We start from the raw sequence: 21,442 nt of genomic DNA on the forward strand, positions 1-21,442 counted from the left end.
CGGTTGAAAGAAGCAACCAAGGCAATACTGCTTTGTAGCATAGTACTGTGCCATTCAGCCTGTACTGCTTCCAAGTATTTCTGGGTTCTCAAAGACAGCCCTACCCTATCTTTCCAGCTAAGAGCCTATGGCACATTGGCATTGCTGATGTGATACAGCACAGATGTGCACAAGAAAGTCCTCCCCAGAATGGTCTCCACAAGTGGTTTAACTGTGCTTTACAATCCCAGGTTCACATCCTGGTTTGTAAAGAATAGTTTGTTCAGGATAGTTAAACCACAACTCGGGGACAACACACAGAGCTGTGATTTAACTAGCTAGTAGTCCCTCATTGTAGCTCCTCACCAGAGGGAAGGCGGGGAGGGGAAAGGGAGGGGGAGAATTGGGCTCCTGTTCACCATCCATCAAACTATGTTTTGCTAGAGCATCTGCACTAGGCCACAACTGGGGAAATCAGGCAACTAACACTGTATAGAAAGATCAACAGCCCTCTGCTGCTTCCTTCCCCACCCATGCTCTCACATCTCCAGTGCCATAAGGCAGCTTAGCAAACTCCTGTCTCCTTGAACATCATTGGCTGAATACAAAGAGAGACCTTTCCAGTGACACGCCCACCTCGATATGGGAGGGTGAGGGTGCAAGATCTTACGCCATAAGGAAGTCTCCACCAGAGTTGGAGAGGCAGCTCCGCTTGGTAGGCAGCACCCGTGGATTTAGCCCAAGGGGCCCGCACAGCAGGCCCAACACATTGCATATAATTATCAGGAGCACCAGGCAGCAGAGGATTAAGCAGACAATCCACCTGGAGTGAAAGAAATTAGATGGGTAAGTTCAGTAAAGATTCAGACAGGGAGAAACAACAAAGGGTGGAGAAGGATCAAAACATCCCCAACCAGGAAATGGGTCGGCTTTCTGCAAAAAACATGGTGCCAGAAGGACTGCATTGTGTTGGTATGTTCAAAACAAAAGCAGAATCACACACACACACACAAATCATCAAAATACCGCCAATAAGAGGAGGCAATCAGAAAGCAAGAGATATCATTTAAGCTCAGGATGCAAACAATGGTACAGTCAAAGGCAATGACAGCTACTATCTGTGCCAATTAACCAAAATCAAGGGGAAGACAAAAATCATAAACTTTTGCAGATTAGAAGAGACATCTCATCAAAGAATGCTGTGAGAAAACATCAATGTACTATGAAAACGGCACATCAGAAGCCTCCAAAACAGTGACCAGAGAAGCTTCAGGTCTTCTCCTATGGTGCAACTCTCACCCCTTTCCTACAGTGGCTACTCAGTAAAAGGGAGGAAGGGAAAGATGAAAGGGACAGAGGACATACATTTTGTCCAACCCAAGACAAGTCAGAGCTGTTCTGCTAAGCATCCACCACCGCATGGATTCACCCATGGAGCTCTGCAGCTTACAATGCTCTGAGAAGTGTTTGACTCCTACCTGTAGCCATTAAATTTGACGATAACTGGCTCATAGGAACTCGCATCCTTGGTGAGGTCATCCAGAAATTTAGTGATATTCTTAATGTTGCTCAGTATGGAGAAGTTGCTGCGGATTTTGCCAATCTCTTGCTTGAGACGACGCAGATGACCTTGTGCATCTGTAAAGACCAGTCCAGAGATGGGTTAACCACTGTACTTTGCACATTACAACAAAGCGTTTTACTGCTGTACTGCTTGTCCTACTAGTGCAAAGCGGATATGATCTATGGAATATGGGAGGTGTAGAATGTGTGCTTGGTTTCCAATAGCCTGGCATCCCTCAAAGCAATTATGAAACCACCCTGAGCCATTTTGGAAGGGCAGTATAAAAAAATCAAATAAATAAATAAATGATGAATTATCACCACACTTAACTGAGCAACTTATTCCCAATATTACTGGAGAGGCATGTATGACATACCAGACTGGGTAACACTTCATGGATCTAATGAAGTGGGCTCTAGTCCATAAAAGCCTACCTCAATAGATGTGTTAGTCCATAAGGAGCCACAGGACTGTGTTTGCTGCAAGTCCCCTAGGACTTCTACACAGAAGATATGTATGAAGCTCATGCATCATTTGTCAAATTTCCTTTCCTTTTTTTAAGTTTAGGGAGAGCCTATAACTCAAAGCACCAGAATATACTTTGCAAATACAAGGTCCCAGGTTCAGTCCCTGGCATCTGCAGTCAAAGGATGCAGTTAAGCCTCAACTGGAGGCTTGTAGAGCAGACAATACTGGGCTGATTGGATCATTGTTTTACTTATAGAAGGATGCTTTATATGTTCACATGAGGTGACTCACACATCTCTCAGCTCATGCATACATGGTAGGAAGCGGCAACTGTAAGGTAGGAAATGTCATGCTGTGTGAAGAAGTCCTCAGTGTGCACACTTTTTAAAAAATGGGCCATTTGTATGACGCAAGTATATTTGTAGAACAGGTTTGAAACAAGAGAAAGGCTCTGCAATAGAACTATTATAAATAGTTGTTCTGAGTAATTGAATTGGCAGGGATAAATGTCACATATTAGGACTGTTCACATGACCAGGGTTAGGGTAGGATAAGCCTCCTACCCTAAATCAGGAACTGAGCATGCACCCATTTGCTGATCGTCTGCAACTTAAAAGCAAGGTTGGAGGGGGAGGAAGTTATCATGTGAGAAGCAGCAGCTGGGTAGGAGAGGTTTTCATCCTATTCAGCAGCTGTACACAGCTGCTGATTGAGGTAGCTTGCCCAAGTTCCTATTTAGAGTAGAAGGCTTCTCCTACCCTAATCCTGGTCATGTGAACAAGCCTATTGATTTTAACCAGTCGGCCAGATCTTTAGCTGGAGGTCTAGTCTCAGAGGCTCTTACAGGAGTAACCATCTACCATTCCCCAAGGAAACAGCCCGTCACCCAGGACCTGAAATGAGGCTGTGATGAAATGAAGATCTCCATCTTAGCTCAAGAATGTCTTACTCTTCCACTCCACCCTGAGTGCTCTGAATGGAGGATATTCCTCCCTTTTGAAACTGAATGAGGATAATTTCTCACCTCTTGGACATAGCCATCAAGGTCTGGTCTTAATCCCCTTTTTCACAATAAGTAAACAGCTCAAACCAGACCTGCCTTTAGACATGTAAGTTAAGACCCATTAAGGAGGAGGAACATTGAGGTTTTCTGAGGAAAACCTCAACCCTGGATTGGCCAGAGACCAGCATTACATCAGAAATACGCTTGCTCTTTTCATTGGATCCCAGAGTTGTCTCTCTCTGGAAGACTGGGAAAGCCTTCCCACTCTTTAATCAGTATAAAATAGGAGACAAAACCTCTCAGTTATTCTTGTTACCAGTTACCAGCTAACCAGTCACCATATCACCACCTTATACTGGTGTCCAGAGGGGAGATGCTGTAGAGCTTAATGCTCTCTCAGCACCTACTTAAATGCTGAACTAAGGTAAAGCTCAGTTTTAGTTAGTTAATATTTTTGTATTTTCTTTTGAATTCCTGTGTGCCATTTTTATTCCCATTTCCCCACAGTTCCATATTCTGTGTGCAACTCTTATTTCTTAATAAATCTCATATATTTAGAAGTGGTTTCAGTCTGGTTTAAAAGATTCTGGAGGGTTACTTGCAAAAATCTTCTTCATGTGCCTCATAAGGTCATGCACTAGTGGTGATGGTTTTTAGACTAATATACTGTGGTCTAGAGCTGGGTTCTGTGTGGGCTCTGGCTGTACAGTGCTAGTGAGTCCCAAGCCAGACAGTTCTAGGTTGTTGAAGTTGTGTCCGAGCCTGGTTCATGGCTTTAGATCAGTCTTCAACTGGTGGCGTCCTACCTCGAAGGAGTGGTGTGCTCCTAAATTGGGATCAGAGCAATCTCTCTACTGAGGGTAAATCCCAGGAAAGCATAAAGTAACTCCCCGGTTCATCACAGAGAACTGCTTACCAGACACCACCTTCTGTGTTTGGTTAGAGACCTTCTCTGGTATATCTTCTAGGGCTTTTCTTGCCTGCCACCACGAGAACCCAAGATAGAGACAGACACAGATGAAGACACAGAAAAACAAGACACAAAATCTCAGAACCATATAAGCTACAATGTGGCACCAAGCTGTTCATCACTGGACACAGCCATGACAGGATAGATATGCTATTTCCAATTAACAAGTAGACTAACAAGACTTTTAGAAGACACAGGATGGAGCACTTGCATGCAAAGCTTGACCAAGGTCAAGATTAATATTCTTAAATCCTGGCTATGGCTCTCCACATGGTGGTGCCAGTAGCTCCGTTTCTGCTGCACAATCTCTCTCGGGCAGATCACTGTAAGGACACTGCCACCTGGAGCGGACATTCAGAAAGGCCTCTTCTGCATAGCTTACTTGACAAATAGGAGGAGAGAGCAGCGCCAGAAAGAGGGGTATTACCTCTGCAATAGTGGCATTGGGGTTCGAGCTTGTCAAATTTGTGATCAGCTGAAGTGGGCGGCTGAGATCAGGAACCTGTGGGAGCAGACAAGAGGTAACTTAAGAGACATCCAGGGGTGTGTGCAGTGCATATGTGCATGCTACAAAAAGTGTGCATGCACCCACTCCTGCATATCACCATGCAACCATGTGCAAATTTAAGTCCATGAATATGTAGGCTGTACTAGAGTTCATGTTTGTAGTGAGGGGTGGGCATGTACATTGAATGAAGTGCTTAATTTTTAAAATGAGAGATGCCAGGACTCAAGTCATGCCTTGAGGCTTATATACCCTTCTCTCTAATTCGAGATAGATAGGGGCTATAGTTGTAGTTAACCCTAATCACTTTGACCACTTGATAAAAACACTGTTTAACTGTTGTTGTTATTACTACTACCACCACCAGTTTCAAGGGAAGGCCATTTAGTACATGCTCACAGAAGGAAGTAACTATTACTTCACAAATTCTAGGACTATGCTCTGCCATTTAAAGATAATTCATTAATACAGAGCCCTGGGGAGCCCTGGCTCAGATTAAGCCATGGAGAATTCAGTGGGGCTGTTCCCACGATCGGGGGAAATCGGGCTAGGAAAGCCTAGCCCGACTTTTCCCAATCGTGGGAATCACTGGGCTCTGCTGTGAGCCCGGTGGTTCCTAGGCAGGTAACCCGCCTAAGTGCCCCTGCCTTTAGCCCAGGTTTGCAGAGCAAGCGCTCCGCAAAACCATGCTCCCTGATCATGAGTAGCCGCGGTGCGGCTCCGCGCCACAGCTACTTGCGAGTAGACCCCCGGAGGGGAGGCGAAAAGCCGCCTCCCAGCTCCGGGGGTCTCCCCAGTATGCCCTGCACACTCGCGTGGGCATACTGGGGCTTCTGGGGGCCACATGGCCCCCGAGCTCCCCAGCCCCCGCTGGCTCCATCACGGAGCCGGCAATCGTGTGGGCGGCCGATCCCACTCTCCCCGCAGTTTTTGCAAAAGCGGGTCTCACAGACTGTGAGACCCGCCTCAGTATGTCCTAGAACTGTGAGGACTGGCGAAGATCTCACTCAGTGTTTACAGCAGGGGTGGGGAACCTTGGCCCTCCAGCTGTTTTTGAACTACAACTCCCACCATCCCCAACCACAATAATCGTGGCTGAGGATGATGGGAGTTGTAGTTCAAAAACAGCTAGAGGGCCAAGGTTCCCCACCCCTGGTTTACAGCAATGAAGGTAAGAATAAGCTGGCTTGTAGTAATAGTTTGATAATGTGCTGAGAAAAGGCAAAGGACATGGACATGCTGACCAAAGGTAAGGGATACCATGCAAGGCCAACATCCTTTGGACATCCTTTGGCATGCCTTTGGCCAACATCCTGACATACCATGCTCCAAGGACACTAGCTTCAATGACTCCACCCAATGACTCTAAGCCTGTTTATCCTGAAAGTGACCTTGGTTCCCATGTTCTCCAGCAATCTGCCTTACCCATCCAAATAGCTCCCTGCCTTTGTAGCCCCAATTTACCATGCTGAAATTGGCCCCAGGCTCCAGCTTGCCCACTGAGACATTTTGGCAAGGTGGGCCACAGTCCTGCAAAGTTTTGTTGATGGCCTTCCCCAGAGTGGTCAGGTTTTCGGCCAGCTCCTTCTGCAGCTGCTGCAAGTGACTGCTTGACTTGTTGATTGTCTGGAGTTCCTGTTCCATTTTGCCAATCACTGCCAAGGACAAAGAAAATGACTTGGAAGGAATTTCCCAATCTGCACTATCAAGAGCATAGCAAGCTCGCCGATGGCCTGGGGATGGGTCTAGCTGGCAGCTCCTTGCCCCAGCGCTGCATGCATACTGTACACACATGAGTCAGCCATGGCCCCTGCATCTGATGTCAAGTGCAGAGAGTGGCCAGCACCCAGAAGGGGTGTGCAGCTTCTCTCCTGCTCCTTCCCAGTTGGCAAGCAGAGGGCCAGCTGCGTGCTGCTTTCCCTCCCTCAAGCAAGGGAGAAAAAGCAAGCACCCAACTGGCCCTCTACTAGCTGGCCGAGAAGGAGCAGGCAAAGGGCCGTGTCTTGTGCTCCCAACTGGCAAGTCTTCATTTGCTAGCTGGGTGCAGGAGAGGGCAAAGGAGTGCCCTGGGGGAGGGAGAATGGGTGCCATGGCAATCCCCCAACCCTGGTGGCCCAGGGACATCCCCCCCTTGTCCATTGGTGGCTACGCCATTGTGCTCTATCCACCCGTTTGATGGGTAATTTCTAACACAAGGGAATTACCCTCAAACATGTGAATCAGGGTTAGAGAGATTTTAACAAATGGGTCATCTGCAGCTCCCCACCAAGTTTACTCAGTTTACTGAATTTACTCAGGAATCAAGAAATGGAGATATGGTTGTCTTTTCCATCACAATATCTCTCAGGGTAAGGTTGGGCAGTCTGTTTATTTGTATTTGTATACTGCCCTTCATTCTAGGATTTTAACACAGTCATTAATGAATGCAGCAGTCATAAGACCAGTCTCAAAGGAGGGCCAGTAGTCAGCTCCAAACCCACAATGGGCACCTTGGAAGTCCAACCCCAAAACTAATTCATGGTCTTCATATAAGTGAAAACATCTACATCAGGCATCCCCAAACTGCGGCCCTCCAGATGTTGCTGAACTACAGTTCCCAGCATCCCTAGACACAATTTTTTGTGGCTGGGTATGCTGGAAGTTGTAGTTCAGCAACATCTGGAGGGCCGCAGTTTGGGGATGCCTGATCTACATTATCTGCATCCTCTGACCAGTGTTCCCTCTCACAGGGATTCCCAGATGTTGTTGACTACAATTCCCAGCTGTCATAGCTTTTGCTTGGGGATTCTGGGAGTTGAAGTCAACAGCTGGGAATCCCTGTTAGAAAGAAGACTACCTCTGACCTTTCACACATCCCCTGACCTTGTACCACAAATACAAAGACACACTTTCTGTGCCTCCATCTCTGCTTCTGGATCCTGATAACATTTCCCCAGCCCACTACTCTCCATTTGATAACACGACCATACCTCCGAGAAGCTTTTCCGCCTTGTCCAAGGCTGTATTTGCTCCTCTACCTAGCTGAGTCAGGATTTTGGCTCCTAACGTTTGTCCAATGTCTGTAAAGAAAGATATCAGAACAAGTCAATTCATGGAAATACTTTCCACTATTCCATAAGCCACAAGATCTCAGAACCATGTTTTGTGGGTGATGGGACTCAAATCCGATCCATCTGGTCCCCTTGAGAAATAAAGGGATAATAGACAATGTTCAGTCTCTCAGCTCATATCAACATCACAAGTGAAGCAGGTAGCAATAATGTAGAACAGTTTCCCACCCTTGGGTCCTCAGATGATGTTCGACTACAACTCACATCATCTCCAGTCACAAGGGTGGAGGAACCCCCTTGGGAAAGGGTTGGGAACCCCTGATGCAGAAAATCTATGAAGGAAATTCCAGAAATTCCAGGATTACCTCTGGAAATCTGGAGCATCTGTAAAGCTGGGGCCAGAATTTCTCTGAATGCTCCAGATCACAAGCCCCATTCACACACTGCATTCACCACTTGTACAGTCTGTGTATACAGTATGCACAGACAGTTCTTTACACATTATGTTGAGAAACAAATGTACAGCACATTATGTAGAGCAATAAACCTCCTTCCTGTACCATTAATTTGAGGGACCTGTAGCCAGGTTCACTTTTGAAATGAACACATATACACACAAATATGTGTACATGTGTACAGAAGCGCACATGTACAGCATAATGTCTGAATAGGGCTACAGGGTTTGAGGCATCTGCTTCAGCCCCGTTTCTTGTGACCACATTATATAGCACAACAAAGGGGTTGGGCAATTTCTGCTGATTTCCAAATGTCAGCTTGAAGCCCAGGCCTTTTTGCCTCTCACACTTGAGACCTAGACAATATCCCCAGATTGCAGCCAGTGGCATGGACTCACCCAGAAGGCTCTCATTGGCTTCATTAATGGGCACACTGCTGGAATCGACGATGAAGTCAATCTCCTGTGGAAAACCAGGAACCTAATGAAATGGGCTGTGTTCTTACGATCAAGAATGTTTGTTTGAGGAGCAGCCAGCTACACACGTGGACAAATGTGTTGGTACCCCTCCACAAAAAAAGAACCCACAACTGTATCTGAAATAACTTGAAACTGACAAAAGTAATTGGCACCCATCATTGTTTATTCCGCATTTAACAAAAATCAGACTTTGCTTTAGAGTTTTGATGCAACAGAATATTTCAAATAATAACACAAATGAAAATGGCATGGACAAAAATGATGGGACCCTTAACCTATTATTTTGTTGCACAACCTTTAGAGGCAATCACTGCAAACAAGTGATTCCTGTAGCTCTCAATGAGACGTCTGCACCTGTCAACAGGTAGTTTGACCCATTCTTCCTGAGCAAACTGTTCCAGCTGTGTCAAATTTAAAGGGTGCCTTCTCCAGACTGCATGTTTCAGTTCTTTTCATAGATGTTCGGTAGGATTCAAATCAGGGCTCATAGAAGGCCATTTCAGAATAGTCCAATGTTTTGTTCTTAGCCATTCTTGGGTGCTTTTAGCTGTGTGTTTGGGGTCATTATCCTGTTGGAGGATCCATGACCTGCGACTGAGACAGAGCTTTCTGACACTGGGCAGTACGTTTCGCTCCAGAATGTCTTGATAGTCTTGAGATTTCATTGTTCCCTGCACAGACTCAAAGCACTCCATGACAGACTTAGCAAAGCAGCCCTAAAACATAACCCAGACTCCTCCATGTTTCACAGTAGGTATGGTGTTCTTTTCTTTTAAAGCTTCATTTTTTTCAACTGTGGACACAGAGCTGATGTGACTTGCCAAAAAGCTCCAGTTTTGTCTCATCTGTCCAAAGGTCATTCTCCCAGAAGCACTGTGCTTGTCAATATGCATTTTAGCAAATTCCAGTCTAGCTTCTTTATGTTTTTCTTTCAACAGTGGAGTCCTCCTGGGTCTTCTTCCATTGAGCCCACTGTCACACAAAAAGCGACGGATGGTACGATTAGACACTGATGGACCTTGACCTTGGAGTTCAGCTTGAATCTCTTTAGAAGTTGTCCTTGGCTTTTTGTCTACCATTCTCACTATCCTTCTGCCCATTCTGGGGTTGATTTTCCTCTTGCAGCTGCATCAAGGGAGGTTGGCTAAAGTCCCATGGACCTTGAACTTCTTAATATTTGCAACAGTTGTCACAAGAACATCAAACTGCTTGGAGATGGTCCTATAGCCTTTCCCTTTAACATGGTTGTCTATAATTTTCCTTCTGATCTCCTCAGACAACTCTCTCCTTTGCTTTCTCTGGTCCATGTTCATTGTGGGACACACATAGGAACATAGGAAACTGCCATATACTGAGTCAGACCATTGGTCTATCTAGCTCAGTATTGTCTTCACAGACTGGCAGTGGCTTCTCCAAGGTTGCAGGAAGGAATCTCTCTCAGCCATATCTTGGAGAAGCCAAGATGATACCAAACAGCAGAGTGACTACTTTTCTCCATTTAAATAGGCTGAATGACTGATTGCACGATTGGAGACATGTGTGATACTAAAGAAAACAGCTAATTTGAAAAATCACTCTAATCCAATTACTTATTATCTTTTCTAGGGGTACCAACAAATGTGTCCAGGCCACTTTCGAATATCTTTGTAGAATAAGCAATACATTATCTCTTTTCACACTTCTTTTGCTTTATCCGATGACATACCAAAAGCATGCAGGTATACATGGGACAATTGCTTTTCATTTAATCACTTTTCAGGAGGCATGAAACACTTTTTCAATTAGCTGTAAGAGTACCAACAAATTTGTCCATGTGTGTAAGATTCATGCACACCCCTGAAAACCACACATGTGGTGGTCAGAGGACAGAGAAGTGATGGAATTGTGCTTAACATAATTGCAGTTGAATGCTACACTAAGCCAACATCGGCAATCTTAGATCTGATGCACAGTGCAGCACCCAACTACGATTCTCCCTTGCACACAATCACTTCCTGGCCCTCCAATCAGGATTTCTGCCACCACACAAACAGTTTTCACGATCACGCACAGCTCTGAATCTTAGCTGACCACTCCTCAGACTAACTTTTTTGATGGTTAAAACACGGCCATACAGTACCACCCACAGCAGAGGGCATGGCAAATAAAACCAAGATTCTGAACATAATTATTGTCCTAGATATGAAGCTGTAAGGAATATGGCTGGCTTTGTTTAATCTGAAAATATGTTGTCACACTGACAATTCTTACACCAATCCAATTCAAAAAGACTTTGTCAACCCCAAAATCATTGTCTTGATTCATACGATCATTCAAATCTAGATTTAATGTGTGATACACACATTAGTGTGATTGTGCGAGCCGAAGCCAAGGTGGTTGATGACCTGAAAGGAATCTGTGATTCCTGTCTTGGCATAGGTTCACACAATCATCTGGTAACCCACATTAAATCTAGATGTGAATGACTGTGTGAACCAGGCTATTATATGCAAGGAATATTAATAAGAATCGAAGGCTGCAATCAGACACATTCTTAGTGGGTTCCTTTTAAATTCACAGGACTTTATCAGTAAACATGCTCAGGAGAGGGCTGAAAGAATATCTGCAGAAGTTAATAATTGACCACTTTTCAAAAGCAAATATTCCGGAGTTCCTTCAGCTGCAGTATTCCTGCCTCCTGTAGTCCAGATCTATAAGACTAGACCTTCAGGACCCTCACTGACTGTCCCCATAACTGTCTAGAGACTAAATTAACTTTAGAACTGCAAGTGCCACTGGGGGTTTGGCAAATATCCTGGAGAACAATTAAATCTGCTGCATGCAAATATTTCCAAGAACTATAAGATGTATGGCATCTTCTAATGGTCCAAGCATTTGGTGTGAGAAGCGCCTCTTCTAGGAGAGGCGCCTTTCCTTATAGGAAAACAATTTAGCTCGGTACCATGTTTAATCATTCTTCTCCACCAATAGCAAAACACATTTTCTCTTTCCAGTATTATGAATTCCATGTTATACTATGTTTGTGTTGCTATTTAACAGAAATTTGTGCAAATCTTTCAAAGCAAACTAATATCAGAACCAGTGCAGATATGGGAAACACATGGACCTCTTTTGGAAACCTTTAGAATGCATCATATATTCCAGCCCCCCTGCGTTAGAAAAGCCTCAGACCTCTCACCCTCGCATGGAATCCCCTCTTGGTTAACATCTGATCCTATTTTTACAGAGCATGGATTTCCCTTGCCAACTGGCAGCAGTTAGGGTGATTCATAAAATGATTAGATGGTTAGATGGATGCCTCCACCCCTAGTTCAGGAGCTGTGCACACTCCCTCTTTGTGATCAACTGTGAGTGCATAAGAAGTTTGGAAGCGGGGAGCTTGGTCATGTACTAAGGCCCAGCTGGAAAGGAGGGCTTTCCGTCCCAAACCTGAGGATGGAATCTAGGTAGGGCATGCTTGTCCTATCCAGCTAGGGCTTAGCTCATGATCAAGCTCCCGTACCTTTGACCTTGTTTTACAATCACAAATCAGGAGCACATGCAGCTCGTGAACTAGAGCAGGAGGCATCTCCTACCCTAGTAATCATCATGTGAACCACCCTGGTGAGTAATTTACCCTGGTCACTGAAGTTCTGGGCTTTCAAACTGCTTGGACAGATTATCAGCATGCCAGTGGGACAATGGGGACCAAGCAATGCAAAGATATCTTTCTATGGGAAGTGGAAAGAAGAAAGACTGTTGGAGAATGGAAGCAGAATGTCAAGGTGCTTTCCTGAGCAGTGGGGCAAGGCATGTGGAAACTGGGGTAGAAGATGGCGAGAAGAAGAGTGGGGAAGATCTGGGCTGGTCATACATGAAGGATGGGATCATGGACAGGACACCTCCCTGGGGAAAGGAAGCAGAAGGCAAGAGTAATATAGCACATAAACTATATACCTGAGGGATGGAATTCAGGAAAGTGTCCAGGTTGTCCACAGTATTGTTCAAAGTGCTGAAGCTTTTACCTATAACCTGGGACATGCGATGATTGCTGACATATGCACAGACGTCCCCAGCCCTGAAATAAAGGAATCAGGCAAAAAGGAACAAGAACTCAGAAGTGCAAAAGATTGAAGGCAGCTTTTTGTACTATGTGGGCTTTTGTTTCCCCCAGAGATTCACAGTGATGGACAGCCAGCAGAATTGCTATTATTTATCCATAAAGCACCTTGATGTTGTGCCAGTTATGTGGGGAGGAGGATCTGGGGGAGGGGTGAAGCTGAGAGGGCTTGGAGCCAGCCTTCTCTGCCCACTGGTACCTCCAGAGCCAGAAGCAATCCTACAATAGTATTATTATGTTACTGGAGATACCTTATGGAAGAAACTGCCTTGGAGATGGCAATACATCTACTTACAGCTTTTAAAATATGTGCTGCAGTTTGCTGTAAGAAAACTAGCTCCCAGTATCAGAGCGGTATTCTTGAGTATGGGCTATTGCTACTATGCCACAATTAGCACACTGTAGAAGGACAGTCTGAATTACAAACACATTTTATTGAAACATGGAAATTGTGTGTTACATTTTGGAATACAATAAGGTTCACCACCTGTCTTCATCTTTATGCTGTATTGCTTTTATCAATTATTGCTTTTCTGTAACATTATTTTTCTACTTTTCTAATTTAAAAAAAGCCAGGCTCTCAACCGTAGCACTCAGCTTGGCACATCTGTGAGAGACTTCTCTAGGTATATGGTCTGTGGCACCTGCTTTCTACTTGCAGCACACCATGGTCCACCATTGTGTAGGCTGATCTCTGAGAAAGCTGAATTATCCTTTCCGATGGTTAGGGGTTAGAGTAGACTGCCCTTTGATCCCTTCCAGTTTTATAAAACTAGGATCTGGGTAATCCTGCCTACATTTAGCAGAGGTCAGCATTCACTTGGCTCACACAGCAATGCAAGATCCTCTATGCAAAAAAAAGAGGATAAGGACAAACTATGCAGGAACGGCCTTGCAGACTGTTTGTTAAAATGGCAGATGTGGTGTTTTTGGTTAATCCATTCCTTGATCCCGGCCAGATTTGAATGGGACTTTAGTTGCTTGTATTCCAGTCCTGGAATAGAGGCGGGGCTAACAAAACAGCCAGCAGCAAGAGCACTGAAAAGCAGTCTGCACTTGCCTCTCTGTACATAATATCAATTTCATAAAAATATAAATATTCCTGATTCCACTCCACTGCCTTGTCCTTGCATACCACAACTCTTTGCCTTGGATTCTACAGCACTGTACTGGAGATCCAACTGCTCCCTAGTGGTTCCGCAGAAAGTGCCAGTAGCTCCACAGCGCCCCCTTTGGTAACTTTGTGCTGCTGCATGCATCTCTCAAGGCCTTCCGAGAGAAAATGGCAGCCAACAGCTCAGACTTGGGAGTCTGTACTTTTTTTTTCTATAAAAAGAAATGGCAGGGTTGCTGTCTGACTGGAAATACTATCCTCCCACTTGGAAGACCTTCTCATGAGTCCTCTGTGTGTGAAGCTTTCTGTGGTTATTCAGTAAGGAGAAAATGCACTCTATACTTGCTCAGGGCAATTTTTACACATCAAGGTTTTGCTTGTCACTGAAAACAGATGCCAGAACAGAGCCGTGGCTCAAATGGAGCCCTGCCTGGACAGTCGCAAGCTATTAATGCTTTCAAGCTGCTGGACAATTCCACTGGCAGCTCTCCTCAGCACCCCCACACCAGAAACTCTCACTTTGCCGCCAGAACTCCCACCGCAGCTCTTTGTCCCACACAATGGAATCTGCTTGCACACAATGGCAGCTTCCTGTAGGGCCGCCCTGTTGGGACCGTCCCATCCTTTCCAGCTCCAGGAAGCCATTTCCCAGGCATCACACAATCGTAAGAGACCATGGTCAGACTGAAACATGATGCCAGGCAGGAAAGAAGAATGTGCCCATGCAGTGCTTTGTGTGCTCAGTGCCTTCTTTAAACCAGACCCTCAGCCACTATACAAGGATGGCCAACCTGAGGCTCTTCAGCTGTTGTGGACTACAACTCTCGCAATCTCCAGCTGCAATTTATTGCAGCTGGGAATAAGGTAGTTCAACAACAGACAGCTAGAGAGCCTCAGGTTGGCCACCTCAACATTATATGTACATTAGTGCAGCACACACCCAGGCTATGGATCCCTGGTCTGCTAAGAGCACATGCACAAGCAAAGCAACCTGGTTTAAATAAGACAGCAGTGTGCTGCAAGAGCAAGTCCTCCTAGCTTGTCTGGCATCCCATTTAAATGGGGCCAGCATGGCCGCAAGCAAAGACCAGCACAGTGTAGTGAGTGTTGGACTAGGACCAAGGAAAAGCAGGTTCAAATCCTCATTCAGCCATGAAACTCATAATGCAACTCTGGGCCAGTCACTTATCCCTCAGCCTAATCTACCTCATAGGGTTGTTCTGAAGATTAACATAATGTACACCGCTCTGGGCTCCTTGGAAGAAGAGTGGGATATATGCAATCAATCAATCAATCAATCAATCAGTCAATCAAGGAATGTTCCACAGGCATCAACCCCCTGCTGCAACTGGCCACATAGTCAGAACCCTCCCCACTCCTCTCTGATACTCTGCATGGGGCAAAACTCACAGAAGAATGGTAGTGACAGCCAGCACTGACACAAAGAGTGCCTGCCTCTTGCAGTCAGTGTTCTTGGTCTGCTTCTGGTACATGAAGCCTCCACAGCTCTTACAGCAGCAGCGGCAGCAGCAGAAGCACAAGCCCACCAGGGGCACGAGGATGATGAAGAGAAGCCCAATGATGATGCAAACCAGGTATCCCGCCTCATATAAGAGTACCTAGAGATGGAGGGAGGGAGAGACAGAAGAAAGGGTTCTTAGGTGGCACAACCATATTCACAGACAACACCTGTCTACCCCAAAAGGCCAGAAGAAGAGCAGGTTCAGCCAAAGGCACTCTAAAGGTCGGGGAAACTACTGCTTCCAGTTCAAAAGCAATCTAGATTTACTAGAATGCTTGGATGGGCACCCACTGATATCTAGTTTGTTATTCTGGAGTCCGGTTTGGTCTACTAGACCCTGGCAAGAGCCAACGATGACATCAGCCAGCATGGTGTAGTGGTTAGAGTGCTGGACTAGGACCAGGGAGACCCGAGTTCAAATCCCCATTCAGCCATAAAACTAGCTGGGTGACTCTGGGCCAGTCACTTCTCTCTCAGCCTAACCTACTTCACAGGGTTGTTGTGAAAGATAAACTCAAGTATGTAGTACACCACTCTGGGCTCCTTGGAGGAAGAGCCGGATATAAATGTAAAAATTAATAATAATAATAATAATAATAATAATAATAATAATAAGAAGAAGAAGAAGAAGAAGAAGCAGCAGCAACAACAACAACAACAACAACAACATGGGGTTTCACACTTGGAATGGATCAGGCTGCCTCTCTCAAATCATGAGAATAGGTATGTAATTTGTGCTGTACAGGGCCACAGTTTGCTTAGGGGTTTTAATTTCTCCTATTCCAGGTACGGTGCATCCAAAGTCACACAGCATCACAGGACCTGTAGTAATTCCCATGAACAACATGACCCTGGCTGCTCAGACCTCAGAGGCTGCTGCTCCCTCATATGGTGCACCAGATCTTCCCCCAGATAGTCACCCACACATGCTAGTGCTTAAAGATCTCTGACTAGGCAAAACACAAACCAGAAAAAATAGGGTTCCCATTTTACAGTGGATTCGGTCTAATCAGATCACAGAAAATGCCTCCAAATACAGTGCTCTTCTGGAATTCTGCCTTAGTACTCTCCTTCAAAAATCAAAGTTGATTTTAACTTTGCTACCTGAAAGCAGCAGCCATAATACATCTCCATGTCTACTACAACTACTATAAATTTTTATATAACACTTAACAACAAAGTTTTCAAAGCAGTTGAGAGAGATAGAGAGAGAGCATGAATAAATAAGATGGTCCCCTGTCCCCAGAGGGCTCACAATCTAAAAAGAAATACAAGATAGAAACCAGCAACAGCCACTGGAGGGATTATTAGAATCTGCACCCACTGTTTGAGTTCCCTAGCTTGCAACGATCATTTGAATATCTATTTATATATGTAGATATATTTATGAATATTTATATTTGTCCTGCACAAATCATTTACTCATACAAACAACTGATATCTTTTGCTCCTGTTACAACTTCTCCCAGAAGCACTGCATGCTGGGTCCCACGTCACCAACATTTCCCCATCAAGGAGCCCCTTCTCATGCAGCCTGATTCTCCTCTTGGTACCCAGGAACTTCTGAATCCCATGATCACTGCTTGAACACTCACCTCTTTGTATACCTCTGGATTAGTAACATTCTCACGATTGTACAAGCGAGTTATAAGATCTAGGAAGAAGCACAGAGATGTTAGTTGTGGGGTAGGAAAAGAGAGAAATGTCACCTAATTGGACAATTGCATGGAACTTAAAACAGACATCCCTCTAGAAAGTCAAGCCTGGAGCCTACATTACCAGGATAAGGGAGCAACAGAGACCCCTGTTTCTGCAGCTGCCTGTCTCCAAAGCTATCTCTTTATATCCCAGATGAATGACTGGCTGTACACCAAGAGCATTTTTTCCTGTGGTGGTGGTGGTTGTTAGCTAGGGTGGTGTTAGCTAGGGTGGTTTGTTTTCCTGTGGTGGTTGTTAGCTAGGGCAGAAGCCTGATTTCAAAGTTCTCCCCACCCACCCCAAAGAAATTCTCAATTTAGAGGTTTGATCCTAATGAGCCAGTGGAACACCAAGGAACACTATGCCGCTAGAAGGGAAACACTTTCCCTGTGCAATCCAAGTCAAGCAATCTCACTTCACTACTACGGGGCACCTTGCTGCAACGAGCAGAATTTAAGTTGACAGACAGGCTGCTTCTATGGCCTCCTTCCAACAAAAGATCATCTGAAGGAATGGCACTGTGCCTCTGGGATCCCATATCATATAACCGGTACAGCACAAAGCAGTGTGTTATGTCCCCTCTTGGGAATGGAGGTAGCTGCAAGAACCTCAATGCTAGAAGATAAATTGCTTTGTATCAATGGAGTGGAACAGGAGGCACCTTCGTTACTGTAGGAAGAGGGTTTAATCTGAGCCATGCTTCAGCCACAGAATGGTTTTCAGTGCTAGAGCTCTACAAGTGTACTGAAGAATGTGTATAGAATCCCTTTCTTTCACCACTGAGTACCAGCCACCAGCCCACATACAGCTGGGACTGAGGTGATGAGCTTCTCCATGTCTGAGGGTATAACCTACAAGGAGGCTCACTTTTTTCCAAAACTATGTACTGTAGGAGAGTCGCTGCTGCCACCGCCACCGCCACCACCACCAATCCATCAAGAGCTCTGGCATGTTTAAATCCAGCCCTTCAGCACTGGCACCCATAAGTGGGGGTGGGGTTGGTGAGAAGTGGTTATGCAGGTTGCTGCACAGTTCCGCAACACTTTCTATTTGCATGAATGTTTCCTCTGTTTGCTCTGAGCTGCTTTTCCTTCCTCTTAACACACCCATCCCCACGATCCTAGCTTCACTAACACCCCCTGAGGAATCAATTATGGTTGAAAAACTGGGTAGCAATATAAGAAAGAAGTGTAGCATTTATTTTTTATAACTATTTATATAATCTCACCTTTTAATCAAAGAACATGAGGCAGCAGCTCACAACATGATCAAATACACACATACACACTCTAGGTAGCCGTGCCAGTCCACAGTGGGGAAAATTGTCAAAACTCAAAGGACAGCAATTCCTTCATTAGCACCAACTAAAATAACACTACCCTGTTTCCCCGAAAGTAAGACCTACCCCGAAAGTAAGACCTAGCAGTAATTTCTGATGTACCGCTAATTGCCCTAGTGCATTTTGTAGGAGGCTATTCCTAGTGTTATTCCATGTGCAGGCAAAACCGAGCTAAGGAAGCCCAGCCTGGTGTTTTGCCTGCGTGTGGAAACTGCTGGGAGCCATGTGGCTTCCGGCAGCGGCAAACCCTGTAAGGAGCTGCGGCTGTTAGCCAGGGTTAAGGGCGCAAGTGTACTCTCACCCCTGGCTAACGGATCGTGTGTCAGTGTCACGCGGCTCCACACGGCGCCAACACACGAGTAGCCTCCCAGCCGATGTCAGGAGGCTCCCTATAATGCACCACACACTCACGCAGTGCATTATGGGAATTTCAAGGGCCTTCCAACCATTGTTCCCTCTAACAGGGATAGCCAGATGTTGTTGACTACAACTCCCACAATTCCCAGCCAAAAACTACTGCAGCTGGGGATGCTGGGAGTTGTCGGAACAACATCTGGGAATCCCTGTCAGAGGAAGCATTGCTCCAGACCCTCAAACTGCTTGACTGCCAGTAGCAGCCAGAGAATGTCTGGGCAAGCGATCCTCTCACCTAGCCAGAAAACAAAGATTTCTGCAAGGGAGGTAAGTATTCTTCCACTCCTGCAGCATGGAGCCCTTTCTCCCTGATCGTGAGAAAGGGCTCAAAGTTTTGAGCAAGCTTTGGAGTTTTCCAGAACAAGCTGGATGTTAAGCAAATTAAAGGGGGAGGGGGGAATAGAGCATGATAGAAGCATAATCCTACCTAAAAACTAATCAAATAAACAGTTAGTTTTAGATGAAAGCAAAAGGATTGGAAAAATAGCAGCAAAGTTCCACTGAAATCAAACTACAGAAAAAGGCCCTGCCTAAACAAAACCAGCTCCATTTCCTGCTTAAAAGCAAAGATTGGACCAGCAGGTGAACTACTCTCAGGAAGCCATTTCCACTTCTGCACATCACAGGTGAGAATGCCCTCTCTTAGGTACATACTTGCTGTACCTCAGAACATGCAAGCATTCAGTGTTCCCTCTAAGGCGTGCACATGTGCTCGCACTCACAAGTTCTTTAATGTCCACTCCCTCATTATTATTATTATTATTATTTATTTGTTTGTTTGTTTGTTTGTTTACACAGTCAGACAGGTGTTATTGACTGGTTTGTTTTATCTAGACATCGAGTCCTTCCCAAGGACCTGGGATGGCTGAATTTTATTATCAATATTGTTGCTGTTATTATTATAGATATTATTGCAGAATATAGGCTGTTCCCAGTAAAGTTGCTTTTTGTAATTGGCAGATGGTGATTTCTGTGGCCCCTATGGTGTTGAGGTGCTCTTCAAGGTGTTTTGGAATTGCACCTAGGGCACCAATTACTACTGGGATTATTTTGGTCTTCTTCTGCCACAGCCTTTCAGTTTCAATTTGTAGATCTTTGTATTTTGTGATTTTTTCTATTTCTTTTTCTTCTATTCTGCTATCACCTGGTATTGCTATGTCAATTATTTTAACTTGTTTTTCTTTCTTCTCGATGATGATGATGATGATGATTATTTTGATTTCTATACTGCCCTTCCAAAAATGGCTCAGGGCTCAGATCAAAATGGCTCAAAAATGCCTCAGATCCCACTTAGGTTAAATCAGGAAGGCCCCTCTGAATGCACGTGTGCAAACACTGCCTTCATACTGCCATCCAGAACAAAACTAATTCTGCACACATTTGAAAAGAATTAGAAGGAATACCTCAAGGGTCTCCTCCTTAACATACAACAGGCTTGTAAATAGCCATTTGCTTACTCTCCTGTGGTGAGTTAAGACTGCATCTAGGTACACAAGTACAGTGCTGGGGTTTTGTGTATGTGTGTTTGTAAATTATATTAGAACTGGAAATCGGGCTACTGAAAAATTGGAAAGCAGTTACAAGTACTGTAGGACAGTAACTCCTGTTAACTTATTTTTAAGGCTGGTTTACAATTTCAGCTGCTGCAAACTCAGTGATCCTTTTTTTTTTTTTTAATGCAGCTGTTCCTATGCGATGGGGAATATTTATTTATCGACAGCATACTTTATAGCTAAGAGGCACTGTGGGACTGGCCCAGAAGATCAAAGGCATGATTTTTCACATGCCACCCATTCCACTGAGCAAGCTGAGGCACCAGTCTTGTTCACACACAGCTCCCCTATTGGCATCAGGATCAAACAATCTTCAAGATCACGGTTCCGTTGCCAGCATGAAATGCAGCTATCGTTGTTCTGAATTTAATCCTTAGATTCTCAACATTATTTTTAAAATGTTCTTAGCCCACAATGTTGAAGAGCAAAGCCTGAAAAATATGTCGACAATCTCAGCCAATGTGATTGCTGCAGGGACTTAAACTGGGAGCCTTGCAAATCAGGTAGTGGTTCCCTGCGTACTTCCATATTTTATTTTATTAATAATAATAATAAGTTAATGATTAACTGAAGCTGAAACAGCTCTCTTAGAGCAAACTGAAATCTTGGGGACCCAAGCCTTCATCGAAGAGTGTCTCTCGTGTCAAAGGAAAAACAACAACTCCTACTCCAAGCCAGTCTTCCTGTCTGCTTCAGCTCCCCTTGGCAGCCTGTCCTTCCAAAGGTTGGGGGAGAATTGCAGATTGCCAATGGTCTAAAGCCACAGGGGTGGGGGATCCACCGGCAGCACTACGACCTCTGGCCATCCAAGTGCTCCCTATGCCCCTGCCTGCAGCTGTACTAAATTTGGTCCAAATTGGTTCCCATTTGCACCTCAAATGTTCATGCATCGGCCATCTTGAATTGGGGTAGATGACATCATCACAAACGATGCTATGGAGGTGTCCCTATGTGTCCCTACAATTGTACCAAATTTGGCTCAAATTGGTTAGGCAGTCCCCCAAGTTAGCCCACTTGCACCTCAAATGTACATGTGTCCACCATCTTGAATTGGGGTGGATGACATCATCACAAACTACACCGCTGAGGTGTCCCTATGTGTCTCTCACTACAACTGTACCAAATTTGGTTCAAATCACTTAGGCAGTTCACAAATTAACCTACGTCGCTCAAACATATCTGGCATCTTGAATTGGGGTGGATAGCATCATTACAAACTACACCACTGAG

General features: G+C 45.0%; 1 protein-coding gene across 8 annotated transcripts in view; it reads right to left on the minus strand.

The window, feature by feature from the left end:
* Nucleotides 1–21,442, minus strand: part of LOC128349107 (prominin-1-A-like) — a 74,149-nt gene that overhangs the window by 19,226 nt on the left and 33,481 nt on the right. For 7 of the 8 annotated variants that reach the window (XM_053305032.1, XM_053305037.1, XM_053305034.1 and 4 more), the window contains 10 exons: nucleotides 16,804–16,862; nucleotides 15,097–15,305; nucleotides 12,410–12,530; nucleotides 8,393–8,456; nucleotides 7,459–7,548; nucleotides 5,954–6,144; nucleotides 4,412–4,486; nucleotides 3,931–3,994; nucleotides 1,458–1,617; nucleotides 650–802 (listed from right to left, as the gene is read on the minus strand). In XM_053305032.1, coding sequence (XP_053161007.1) covers nucleotides 650–802; nucleotides 1,458–1,617; nucleotides 3,931–3,994; nucleotides 4,412–4,486; nucleotides 5,954–6,144; nucleotides 7,459–7,548; nucleotides 8,393–8,456; nucleotides 12,410–12,530; nucleotides 15,097–15,305; nucleotides 16,804–16,862 — 1,186 coding nt within the window. The remainder of the gene's footprint in view (nucleotides 1–649; nucleotides 803–1,457; nucleotides 1,618–3,930; nucleotides 3,995–4,411; nucleotides 4,487–5,953; nucleotides 6,145–7,458; nucleotides 7,549–8,392; nucleotides 8,457–12,409; nucleotides 12,531–15,096; nucleotides 15,306–16,803; nucleotides 16,863–21,442) is intronic. The other variant, XM_053305038.1, reaches the window with a different exon arrangement.

The sequence above is a fragment of the Hemicordylus capensis genome, chromosome 3 (assembly GCF_027244095.1).
Source record: "Hemicordylus capensis ecotype Gifberg chromosome 3, rHemCap1.1.pri, whole genome shotgun sequence".
NCBI classification, from domain to species: domain Eukaryota; kingdom Metazoa; phylum Chordata; class Lepidosauria; order Squamata; family Cordylidae; genus Hemicordylus; species Hemicordylus capensis.